At 41.2% G+C, this 12513-nt stretch overlaps 2 protein-coding genes across 2 annotated transcripts; one reads left to right on the top strand and one right to left on the bottom strand.

Annotated features, from left to right (window-relative positions):
- Positions 1–6: 6 nt before the first annotated feature.
- Positions 7–2137, top strand: CUNHXorf40A (chromosome unknown CXorf40A homolog). The gene is made up of 2 exons (XM_027690579.1): positions 7–337; positions 1696–2137. Exons 1-2 carry the CDS (start codon positions 85–87, stop codon positions 1911–1913), a joined length of 471 nt encoding a protein of 156 aa, XP_027546380.1. The 5' UTR covers positions 7–84; the 3' UTR covers positions 1914–2137.
- Positions 2138–3892: 1755 nt separating this feature from the next.
- On the bottom strand, positions 3893–11484 carry TMEM185A (transmembrane protein 185A). Its single transcript, XM_027690578.1, has 7 exons — positions 11318–11484; positions 8896–9072; positions 8462–8669; positions 7031–7114; positions 5975–6151; positions 5542–5665; positions 3893–4993 (listed from the first exon to the last, which is right to left on the bottom strand). Exons 1-7 carry the CDS (start codon positions 11353–11355, stop codon positions 4749–4751), a joined length of 1053 nt encoding a protein of 350 aa, XP_027546379.1. The 5' UTR covers positions 11356–11484; the 3' UTR covers positions 3893–4748.
- Between the last annotated feature and the right edge of the window lie 1029 nt (positions 11485–12513).

Below are 12513 nucleotides of genomic sequence, written 5' to 3'. Positions count from 1 at the left end.
ACGGGCATCGGCCGCTTGCAGGGACTCATCTCCGGCTGTCTGTGTGTTTACAGGAAATAAACGGGCTCTGATGCGGGCAACGCGATGAAATTCGGGTGCCTTTCCTTCCGACAGCCCTACGCGGGGTTGCTTCTAAACCAGATCAAAACAGTGGAGACTCGCTGGCGTCCCTTGCTAGCAGGCTATAAGAACTGCACCATTGCTATTCATATCGCTGTTAAGGACTGGGAAGATGAATCATGGAGAGACATTCTTTTGAATAGGTTTGGTATGACACCAAAACAAGTGGAAGATTTGTTGGATGAAGGGGAAAAATTCGGCAGAGGAGTTATTGCAGGTAAGCAACCTGAGGTTTTATTTTCCAAGCAAGCTTTCAGTTTGTTAACATTCAAATACACGTGCTTCACGTGGTTGTGCTCATTATGACATTTTTTTAGCACTCTGAAGGAGTGGAGCCTGAATTGCGATGGGTGGGGGGTCTATTTCAGTTCCTGTAGGCTGAGTACAGCAAGGGAAGTTGTCAGTAAAATTTGTACTATTCCATTGTGTTGGAAACGTGAGGTATTTTGACCTTTAGGTTGAAGAATTTTAGTCAGGCCTCTGTCTTCTAAAAACATTCACTCTAATTAAAACTTCAGGCTACAAAGTCTGTACAAGAAATAAATGGATTTGTGCTAACTCATCGGGCAGTAAGATAACACAGGTTGCACGTTATTTTGTTGCAAGATAATAAATGTCAATTCCACACTTGCATTTTGAGCTGAGGAACTCTTGCAGTACTCATGGTCAAGTGAAGTCATGACATTGCAGCACTTTACATGTCATTTTAGAGTATTACATAAGTAATTACATAAATCCTATTTCAGTTTTACTGAAACACAGTATTTGGGCAGTGAAGAAGTTTGTTTCTGTAACACAGGATGGAGTGATGGTTCATTGTGTACATTGTGCTGACATACAGAAGATGTTTCTGCACTGTACACTTACCAAGTTTTTATCCAGCAGTCATTTTGCACCGTTTCTGTGCAGGTGTATTTGTTAAACCATCTGTCTTTCATTGTCATTTGAATATTTGTAGCTATTCTGGCACAACAGATTACTTCTATCACACTGAAAAATTGTGGTTTTTCAGTGCTGAAAACTGTAGGTCCTACATTATCTGCAGATTTGGAGCCTCAGCATAAATTGCACACTCAGTTGCAGAATAGGTATCAAAGCTTCTTTGATCTTTATTTAACATTTTTAATCACTAAGCAATATAGAAATTCCCTTTTGTGACATAAAAAGGTTTCCAGACAGCAGGAATTTCCGTATAGTTTAATGATTTTAAAATGTTAATAGAATAGTGTCCTGAGAGGGGCAGAGAGTTTTTTTTATGCTTTAATGAATCTGTTTCAAGGCCAAATGTAGCTCAGGAGTTTTGGTAGGTGTATCTCCTTAGATGGAGGCTGCTTTTCACAGAATTCTCTGTCACTGAGTTGTGGTGATTATAACTGGGTGCTTCTCCTGTTCTTCACCCATCTGAGGTCAGTCACCTGGTCCGTCTTCTGCAACAAAAGGCACAGGCTGGAGGTGTGCATCCCTCTGGTAGCAAAGTGGCTGTTCTGCGTGTCCTCAGGGAGGGTAACTTCTGGAAAACTTTTCTCTTGGAGATCAAACAGGCAACTAATTTTGTATTTTAATTTTACAATACAGGATTAATTGACGTTGGAGAAACATCACTCTATCCAGAAAACCTGCCTCCTGAAGAGATTCTGGAGCTGGAAAACAAAGCTGTCCTCAATAATCTAGAACAGAAATACTTGACTGTTGTTTCAAATCCAAGATGGCTCCTGGAACCAATTCCTGCCAGAGGGAGAACAGGTGTGTGGCAGGTGGACATCCCTGAAGAACTGATCCCTTCAGAAGTGTAGGTGTTGCCCCTTACTACTGTTTTTCCTGCCCCCCCAAAAAATTGTAATTCACAAGTCAGCATCTTGTTTAGGATTCCCTTCCAAAACTGAAATGCAAATACATTTGAAAAACTGCTCTTTTAAGGCAAAACAAGCAAGATGTGATTTTTATGACTATTACTGGAAATTATTAATTTTTTTCTAGATTTTTCCTATGTAAACAACTAAGTAAATGCCATTTTTTTAACACATCATTTTGTATTGTGTGCCAATTTAAAATGTGAGTAAATAAAACTGTATTATATGATGCTTGCATCTCTGATTATAGGCAAATAGTGCTTAAGAGCAGGGTGCCATCATTAATAGGGTATCTGTCTCACAGCCCACTCCTAATCCTACTTTAAGGACAGATTGTTTTCATTCACAGGGAAGTACACAAGATACACATCTGAAGGATACAGCTCCGTGACCTGACAGAAGTTGTAGGAAGGCCATTATGAGCTTGTTAAAAATGAAATGAAGCAAGTATTACATTTCTTTCTCTCATTTAAGATGAAAAATACCAGTAATCTTTCAAAAACATACAAACTGATCTAGAAACCCAACCATCATTGTCAGCCACTTTAGCATGGAATGATATGATGCTGACACATACCTTCTCAGCCACAGGAAAACTGCACATTGGGTACAGCAAGACTCATAGCAAATTTTAAAAAATCCCATTGAGAATATCTTTTCATTTTATGTGTTTAAAGTACTTGGAAATAACCAATGTATATTCTATCAGCATTTCTGTTATTCAGAAATGGTACCTCAGGAGTAGAGAAACAAATGACAGAAAGTTTACTGCCATGCTCATTTCCTGTGTAGTAAAGGCTTATTTCACTGGAAGAGCAATCTGTCCCATCAGAATATTCTGAGTTAGTTTGCACATAGAGGACCCAACATACCTCCCTAGCTGTTCCTCCTGCTGGCAAGTCATTGCACCACCATTCCTTTCAATTATTCTTCATGAATCACTATGCACTTCCCCTTGTCACCTCACCAAAGGGACGCACACCAATCGCTCTTAGCACCATCCCAGAGCTGTTTTGGAAAGCTGAGGTATGTGCAGGCATTGCTTTGGCTAGAGCTCTCCTCAGGTGAATTCAGCTCTCTTCTTGACCAGTGTTGCTCAGTTGGTTTGTAGAGACTTTCCTTCTATTGGAGATCCAAAGGCAGAGTCACTAGCTGTTCTTTTGTCACATGCTGGATGAAGCTTGACTCAAATCCATTGGCCAGAACAGAATCACATGAAGTTTCCGATGAGGAAAGCTCCATTTTAAATTCTTTTTTCTTGGTTTGAGCGAATTTTTCAGTTGAAGCCATTTACCTTAGCAGCCAGATGGCCCTGCAGACAGCCAGCTGAAAGGAAGTGACCAACCTGACTGAGAATCCCAAGGGAAAGTTCTCAGTCATCACTAGGACACCCATGCTGTGCTGCCGTGACATCAGAGCAGCATCCAGTGTCCCAGTGACATGAAACAGCAGCAGCAAATGTTAAATACTTGCTGGTTTTCATTTACAGATTTTTTTTACTTGAGCCACAAAACAAAACTGCAACAGAATATAAGGTATGGGATAGGACAGTGCTGGGCTGGGTTTCAGCCAGTAGCTGCTCCACAGGCAGGAAGAGGGAGCTCTGCAGCATCAAGAATGGAAGCACCACATCCAAGTTTTCCAGGTGTGCACTTTGCACACATGCAGAAATGTCATACACTCCCTTCTCTTACTGCCATGGTAACACTAAGGAAACATAACCTATGGTATTTAAACTACCAAAACTGGGGGTTACTTAAACACAGAGAGCAGCTGCAAGGATCTGGGAATACCAGACATCCGTTTTTGTAAGCTACAGGACTGTAGATTTCATAGACTCAGTTTCTCCAAAGCACCTGTAAGTCCAAGACACTGTCAAAGCAGGTCTTTCTTCAGACAAGAAAATGCTATAGCAACACCAATGAGTTCCTGTCTTGAAAAGTTTAATCATTTACACCAACCAACACAAAGTTGGTAACAAAGACCAAGCTATGATACTTATACCTAACCAACAGCTGTGAGACCTACAACAAACATTTCTGGCACAGACTGCACACAATGCAATGGGGAACAGCTTATTAAACAGCCAGTCTAGTGGGAGAATGGTGTACATGCTGCTCAGGAAGAATCAAAATGTGAAACCGGAAAAACAACAAAAGCAACATGTGACTCCCAAGACAGTGCAAAAGTTGAAATACTTACATGAAAATTTACATGGCTAACTCAAAAGAATCATGTAAGTTGCCATATATTCTACTTCTCCCCCCCCAAAAAAGCTTTCCAGTGTTGCATGAGAAGAGCAACACTCTTGTGCCTCTGTGGTTGAGACAATGATTGTGGCTGAACAGAAAAAGTAGTAAAGAGGTACTATGCTAAGGCATCCCCAAAGCATTTAAAAGAGACAAAAATCAAGTGTATATTTAGGACCTAAAAGACACCTGGAATAGCATAGGCATTTCATACAGGGTTTTTAAAAAAATACTTTTAGATAATACTTATACTGTACACAACAAGACTTTTAAACAATATATTACACTGCTAAAAATGTTCATATAAATACTATACAGGCAAGCGTGCAACCAACCCGTTAGGCAGGTTCACAAATTAGACAACCACAATTCTCTGGAAAAAACTCTCAGATTATCTTCAAGATCTCTGATTTGTGTAATCCAAGCCACTGATTCAGCAATACCTATTTTAAAGGAATTTGGACAAGGCATGAGATGAAATACATTTGTCTGCTGATGACCAGTTCAAGTTTAATATGCTACTGTCATCTTAATCTGGCATATCAATGTTTAACTTGGGAGGTGGAATCACATATTTTCCAGGACTCTGTGTAATGACCACTCCAGTCTTTTTTCGAAACATTGGTGCAATTTTTGGCGGTTCAGGCAGTGGTGTTTCTTCTGTCTCCTCATTATCTTCATGATGAAGATCATAAGAAATATTTCCATATTCTCGTAAGAATGGGAAAATTTCAAGTAGGAACTGGCAAAAGTCTTTGCGAATTCCAAACCACCCTAAAGAAAAAGGGAAAATTATTTCATGTTACTGCAGAACAGAATGAACACATAATTAAGCAGGCAGACTATGCAATCTCATTGAAGTTCTCTTGATTGTTTGCATGTGAATAATATAAAATTTGTTAGTGCTGCTTCTCAGTGTTCCTTACCCCTACAGTTCAGGTTACATACGCATAGATATACATCCAGAATAGGGACGTGCATTTGCACACACATGCCTGTGTGTATATCCATCTCTATAAATTACAGTTATACTACCACAGCAAGAATCCATTTCATTTCACACGTTACACAGTGTCAGGTCACATCAGTACAGAGAAAGAACACAAAGGACTTTGCATCTCAACCAAAGCAAGCAGTGCCACATGGGATGACACTGTAAGCACGAAAACTTACTGCAGCCACCTGAAAACAACAGTCTAACAAATATGTGAATTATTTCATGAGAATATACATAGAAAACCCCTTTTTCAAAATACAAATCTTAATTAAATACATTTAAGCATTGATTTTCGATCTGTTTCTAGGATTTTGAAAATACTTACAGTGATTTCCTCCTTTTTGTCCAAATGTTGTTGCCATTAATGTAATCAGTGAAAGCCAGAGAGGAACAAATATGGGTATGAAGGAAAAAGAATTATGCCCATCCAGTCTGTGTACTAGCAAGATCTAAACGGAAAAAAAAATATAGTGTCAGTTTAATTGCAATACTCACTTTCAAACTGCTTAAAGCATAGGCTGATTTCAGATCTTTAACTTCACACATCTGTGGGGGAAAAATGGTCTCCACAGAAGCATGCAGTTACAGTTCCAATGCAATGCAGATTTTACTCAAAAAAACTTTAAAGAACACATTTGCTGCTAATATTTTATTCCAAAACAAAAAGCAGCGTTCTCATTTCAGTAAGTTAAAAAACCCAGTATTCATCACTCCCTGAAAAAAAAGAACAAGACACAAACTCATTATGCTTTTCCAACCTCAAATGTGAGCAATGGAACTACAATTGTCATCCAGCTGACAGCCATCGTGATGTGTGTCCTCCTCTGCTCAGCAATCACATCCATAGAGCGCAGGAACAGAACAGACCACACAATGTAATAGAGCACTACCAGGCACAGGAAGGACATCAAGATCCACAGTGGAACACAAACAACCTGAGGGAGGGAGAGATTTGATTTGTTTCAGGTGTGTTTTTTTTAAATAAAGCAAGTCTACATATTAAGTCTAAACAAGAAAAAGAAATTTAAGTCTTTAACTAATATAATCTCTAACAGAAGAGCATCAATTCAAGCATGCTGTTATGAGCCATATCAGCTCTCTGAGGTTCCCCAGCTTTCTAAACCCCATGAAGATGAAACAATTTAAAATTAGGTCAATGTAGTTCAACTTTAGTAAGATATCCACGATTTTACGTGGGCTCAAATTGTACTTGAAATTGATTTTAGCAAGTATTTCCTACAGTGGACACCTTATTTGGAAGGGTTTCAATCCTTTCTCAAAATTTTAGGAAAAGAGAAAGGACAGACATAACCAAGCCAGATTATCAGTTTTATGGCAGTTTGCAAAAATCCAGACACAGAAACAGCACTTTTTTATTCTAAAGGCATTTGGGACAGGACATCTCAGCAGTTTACAGTGACCAGTAAATGGACTTACATACATGGTAACACAACAAATAAAACTATTCACTTACCACGCTGTATTTACCAATACATTCTCTAACTCACCAATCATTTTCATGGCTAGTTTACTGTTCCCATTGGAAACTTTGGTTAGGATTTCTCTTTCAACTACTGCTCAGGGATTAACTGCAGTTGATGGCACATTCCTCTCCCTCAGAGGGTGAAATGCCCAAAAAACAGCCTCCAATTACCACTGAATGAAATGCCAGACCTTCAGCGAAGGATGCTAAGCAAGCAAAAATGTTATCATGGACTAATCACATATTAACTGTTCCCTAGAGTAAATATCTTTATGAAATTCAGCATTTAAACAAAGATAAGAAGAAAACATAGAAAACACTTGTTACGTACAAGCCATGGCCATCTGATGATTTCGTCTAGTCTGAGTGCAATAAATATGAACTGTAGAATATTGACTGAACACAAGATTTCCAGCTAGAAAAAGGAAAAACATTAGTTAACTCTTAGCACGATAAAGCTATTTCCAAGATAACCAAGCAATCTGTCAAAGAACTTCTCTGACTCCATGTTCATCACTGCAATGAGCAGACAATATTTCAGATTAAATACTTCTGAAAATAATAATAAATTAACAACTACTTTGATTACTCATGTCAAAAATTAATGTCCTGGATTAAAGACAGGCCCCTCTTATGTTTCTAGCAAATCAAAGGGAAATAATGAAATCTTCACGGAATAAAAAGAAAAGAAAGTAGAACAGCACTAACTGAAGATGATAAAAGACTAAAAAAAAAAACATTATAAAAATGAGTAGAGACAGCTGTTGCCTTTTATGGATTCCACTTTCTTCTGCCAGTACTTAGCAGCTGTGCAGTCATCTGTAAATCAATGGGCAATCAAGCATCATCCAGTAGAAGGCAAGTACTTCTACACAAATTTTACTTTTAGGAATGGTTAACTGTGAATAGAACCCTGCAAAATAAAATTCTATAGGCAACTGTTTTAAAATGAGCAACTTAAAATATCAGTTTACCAGCCACCCTAACAATCACTTACTATAAATGTTACTCTCTCTAGTGATAAACTCACCCTAGGCTACTGTTAGAGAAACAGTCCCTTAAAATTCATAATCATCATGGCTAGGCTTCGCGAATGAAGATTTGAGAAGGGCTCTAAAAGCTGAACCTCAACTAAAAATCAGATTTTTAATGGGGTAGTTCAAGGACATAGCAAAACAAAAAATTCCTTAAACAAAATAAATTCAGGAAGAATTCTAAGTTCATTGCAAAACGCCACAACTGTGGGAATATGTTGAGAATCCCTCCAAAATGAAAAGGAGTTAGAGAAGATAGAGGCAGAAAGCAAAACCTTACTGTTTCATGCCTAGCATCCACATTCCCAAATTAAAGATTAAACACAGAGATTGGGATATTAAGACATTTTCAGCCCTGATTACCAAGAGCTCTGGAAGTTCAGTTCTGCCTAGGGACTGGGCTTGCTATCAGTGGAATTGTTTTCAGTTGTTTCCATGTAAATGTCCAGTGTTAGTCCATATTGCAGAGTTCCTGGTGAGTTCTTTTAACATACAATAACAAAAAGGCAGGTTCAAAACATGCTGCAATTTGGTAGTTGAAAAAAATTAGAAGATACCAGAAAAAGTTATATTATTCCTGATCATGATTTTCATTCACACTTGCAGGTGAGTGCAAACAATTAATTGGACTGATGCAGCCCTCCATATCACACTTTCCTGAGAGTCAAACTGTCACAGAATTGGTCCTGCATTGGCACGAGTTTTACACACCACAAATGAAGCCTCACCTCCAGGGATCTGTCGTGTCGGAATCCCCACACACAAGCTGCCACTGACACTGGAGACACAAAGAACAAGGGCATGAAGACCAGAAGCCAGAAATGGGTTCCTCTTTCGATCCTGTCACACACCAGGACTTCAAACATCAGCAGTAGCAGGTGGATGCCTACTGCAATTAACATGGCTTTGAACTCCACACAGGTTTCTCCTTCTGCTCTGAAGAGAGGATAAGGAAGCATTCAATTTACTTGCCAAAAAGAAAGCACACTATCCTGCAAACATTCCAAGACACTTGGTAAGTTAATGATAATTATTTTTAAAATGTTGGAAACAAATGTTCTAGATGCTCTTATGCTGTTAAAAAACCCATTTATGAACTGAACTCAGTACAGAGCATACATCCTATTCCCTCTGTTCTGCCAAATAAACATCCTCAACTTACCGGTACTGCGGGTTCCGAGCCCATACTCCTGTTCCCACCGAGGCACCAACAATCACCATCAACTTCCACAGCCATATTGGAGCAAACACAGCCCAGTAACTCCACTGAATTTTGTCATCCAGACGTAGAGAGAGCAACACAGAGAAGAGCAGCAGGCAGGCATAAATAAGGAATTTGCTATTAAATAAACAAGCAAACAAAAAAAAAAGAGTCAGAAATCACAGCAGGCAACTTCCCATGAACTTTGTACAGAACAAAATCAGTCACAGCTGAAATTTAACTGAGATACTTCCTAACAAAAAACGTGTGTCAAACTTCTTTGCAAGGAATCCAGTATTTCATTATAAATACAGCACGTCACCTCTTTCACGTATAAAACCATTGCTTCAAGGGGATGCATCAAAAGCATTCTTGCATGACAATCTCAATGAATGAACAGCTATAAATAGTTCCCTCCCACAAGGATCCAGTCGGGAGCTGTATTATTAGAGGCTCAGAAATATACCAGCTGTACGTGTTTGTAGACAATGTGTTCTGTCCCATGAATCAAATAACATGGTTTTGAACATCAAAAACTAAATTACATAATTTATGAAATTTTATCCTCACCACTTTTAACTAGAGGTTATAAGCTACTACAAACTGTAATAGGGCAGACTCCTGATATTTTTTTTCTTAATATTTACATTCAGTTAGAAAAGCAACACTATAGAAAAAAACAACAGGTTAAACTTTTAACAAAGTTATTGATTGCAGACTGAAGTTTCTAACTGGAATACTGATGATGGTGCTTATTACTTTAAAGTAGCTATATTGACATATTTTATGATTTAGTCAATTTAAGAATGAATAAATGTATCTGGAATACTTGAGCAATTGATTTCACCATCAAACATCAAACAAAATAATTACATAGCAGGCAATTTCCTCACCAGACAGGAAGGGAAAATAACCCACCCATTCACCAAAAGCTCACAGACTGCCTTATAAAAAACGTAATTAGGCTTCAACACCACTTTAGTGAAGTAATTATATGTATTTTAAAACATGGGTAATCTAAGGAACAGAGTAAAGCAGCAACAGTCAGGGATACAACCCTCTCTCCACCAGCACAACTCCAACTATCCACTTCCCATTCTCATCAAATAACAAAGCATTCATCAGAACAGCACTGCTACCCTTAGATATCAAGCTGTTTTGTCTCTACTCAGGACAAGTGTCTCATCTGCCCCTTCATAAAGAAAAGCAGATTTATTGTGTCAGCATTTCCTCACGTGCTTGATAAAGCTACCTCGGCATGGGATGATATAAACCAGTCACTCTTCACAGCAACAGAGAGATGTCTCAGCTTCTTCAGCTAGTCATCCTTTTTAAATATTCAATATTCGTGTACTTCCCTAGCTCCTTAATGAATACAGCAGTAAAATGCCATGTGGTAAAGCACCACTGCTCCCCGAGTGTTCCAGCAGCATCAAAACACTCGAGATGAAGATTTCTGCTGAAGTGCAACATTCAGCTTGCTCATTCATCACTCAGCACCCAAATAAGCTGCAAGCATCGCTCCTGTAACAAAACTTCATAAAGCTTCTGGGACTTCTGCTCCTACTTTCCCATTACTTCCAACCACACATACTTCAATTGTTTACTTCAGCCTCTGCAACAATGCATTTCCCGGAGCGCTGGTTACCCTTTTGTTTGTCTCAACAACCGACTGAACACAGCTCGCTGTAACTGCCATCACGTAAGGCCTCTTTCACACGCAAGGCTTTTCCAGGACTCTCAGCATCTCGAGCCACCTTGCACAAGTTACTGGGAGACCTTTATTCCGAGGTCTTAAAAATACCCGGTAACAGCAAAAAATTCAACTCATTCTCTCAGTTTAACAGTTTCACGTGTCAGTACTTGCTTAGCGAGCCAGCAGAATCCCAGGCACCAGTGACTTGATAATTTTCGGAGAGCCAGGATGCAGACTCGCCCCCTGGGATGCTCCCTGTCCATCCCAGGACTGCTCAGCCTGCCAACACCGAGCCTGAGCGGGGGCGTGGGGCAGCTCCGCACCCCAGAGCACCACGGCGAGCACTCATATACCACAACGAGCCTTGGAATCATTTGAGAAAGTTACACAATAAACAAGAAAAAGGAAGACTGGAATTCGGGCTGGGAACCAGGTGAGGAGCGCCGGGGAGCATACACCGACCCCTGCGGGGCCGGGAGTGCTGGACTCCATGATCTCAGAGGTCTCTTTCACCCTGGCTGATCCCGTGAAGGAAACCGGGAACGGCGTGTTCCCGGCGCCGCCCGAGCCCGCGGTGCGGAAGCGCCGCCCGAGGCCGCGCTCCGCTCGGACGCTGAGGGTCCCGCACCCAGCGCCTCTCCCGGCCAGGCTGCCGGGCTGACCCTGCCGTGCCCGCGCCGCCCTCACCTGGGGTTGAAGTCCTGGAAGAAGCCGCGCAGGTTCATCGCGGCCGCTCTACCAGGCGCTCATGGCGCGGCCACCGCTCTCGGGCCTGGCCGGGCCGGGCCTCGCCGCCTCCGCGCGTGCGCACGGCCCGCCGCCGGGAACCGGGCGGCGCGCGCCGCCGGCCTTCCCGGGAGGGCACCGCGCATGCGCGAGGCGGGACCGGGGCGGGGCTGTGAGGGGCGGCCCCGCCGCTCCCGCCTCAGCGCAGGATTCCTTCCTCATCGGAGCAAAACCGGCCTGCTTCCAGCGGGAAGCCCTTCCTGCTTGTCCTGTCACTCCGCGCCCTTGTAGAAAGTTCCTCACCAGCTCTCCTGGAGCCCCTTGGGGTACTGGAAGTTGCTATAGGGTCTCCCTTCAGCCTCTTCTCCAGGTTGAATAGAATTTGGTTGACTATTACACCTCTCTGGGCAACTGTGAGGCATTTAAATCTCTAGGACAATTAAATCACTGAGCATTTAGGGACAGCTCTACGAAAAGTTGTCATAATCCAGCGTTCACTGAGAAGTGTATCAAATACAAACAAACAAACAAACAAACAACCAAACCAACCAACCAACCCTGTTAACTTTGTTTTAGGGAGGTCGCTCTGTTAAAAGTTTTTCGATGGCCTAGCACAATTCTGCAGCCTTTGCTGCAATAAATCCCCCACCCGTGGTACACGGTGGTGTTCCCCCCTTGTTCCTTTGCAGGCTGGAGCTTGTGTTTCCCTTGTGCCTCTGCAGCCTGGCTGCTCATTCCGCTGGTCAGGGGACTTTCTGCAGGGACATGTAAAGGAACACCCTCCTCTTGCAACCCCAGACTTATGCCAGCAGCGTTTGCTTCAAGTTGTGTTATTTCTGTTTAAATATGCGACTGCTTTTCAGAAGTTATGCACAGAGCTTGGTTATTTTAAAAATATGGGCTCAGATCACTTGTTCTAAATCTGTTCAAAATGTCTTATGTGTTACCTGTTCATTTGTGTTTCATCTCACACTTGGGTAAGCTTATAATATCTTGCATGTGTTAATAGAAATCCACCTCAGACATTCTTCAAACTATTAGTGAAGATGAGCCCAGGGGATCTGGAGACAGGTTTTGTTTGTCATTTGGTCACTTAGTTTCTGCTGCAATTTGTGACGTGGCTGTTTTCATATTCTGCCCAATATATTCATCTGATA

Source organism: Neopelma chrysocephalum, unplaced genomic scaffold (assembly GCF_003984885.1).
Source record: "Neopelma chrysocephalum unplaced genomic scaffold, ASM398488v2 Primary Assembly neopelma1_81, whole genome shotgun sequence".
NCBI lineage: Eukaryota > Metazoa > Chordata > Aves > Passeriformes > Pipridae > Neopelma > Neopelma chrysocephalum.
Note: the sequence above shows the minus strand (reverse complement) of the source record. Positions and strands in the feature narration are given on the sequence as shown.

Coding starts and splice junctions, on each gene's coding strand:
- CUNHXorf40A (XM_027690579.1), top strand. CDS start 85: ATGAAATTCGGGTGCCTTTCCTTCCGACAGCCCTACGCGGGGTTGCTT. Junction 338..1,695: donor CGGCAGAGGAGTTATTGCAG/GTAAGCAACCTG, acceptor TTTACAATACAG/GATTAATTGACGTTGGAGAA.
- TMEM185A (XM_027690578.1), bottom strand. CDS start 11,355: ATGAACCTGCGCGGCTTCTTCCAGGACTTCAACCCCAG. Junction 9,073..11,317: donor TTCCAGGACTTCAACCCCAG/GTGAGGGCGGCG, acceptor TTTATTTAATAG/CAAATTCCTTATTTATGCCT. Junction 8,670..8,895: donor GCTCGGAACCCGCAGTACCG/GTAAGTTGAGGA, acceptor TCCTCTCTTCAG/AGCAGAAGGAGAAACCTGTG.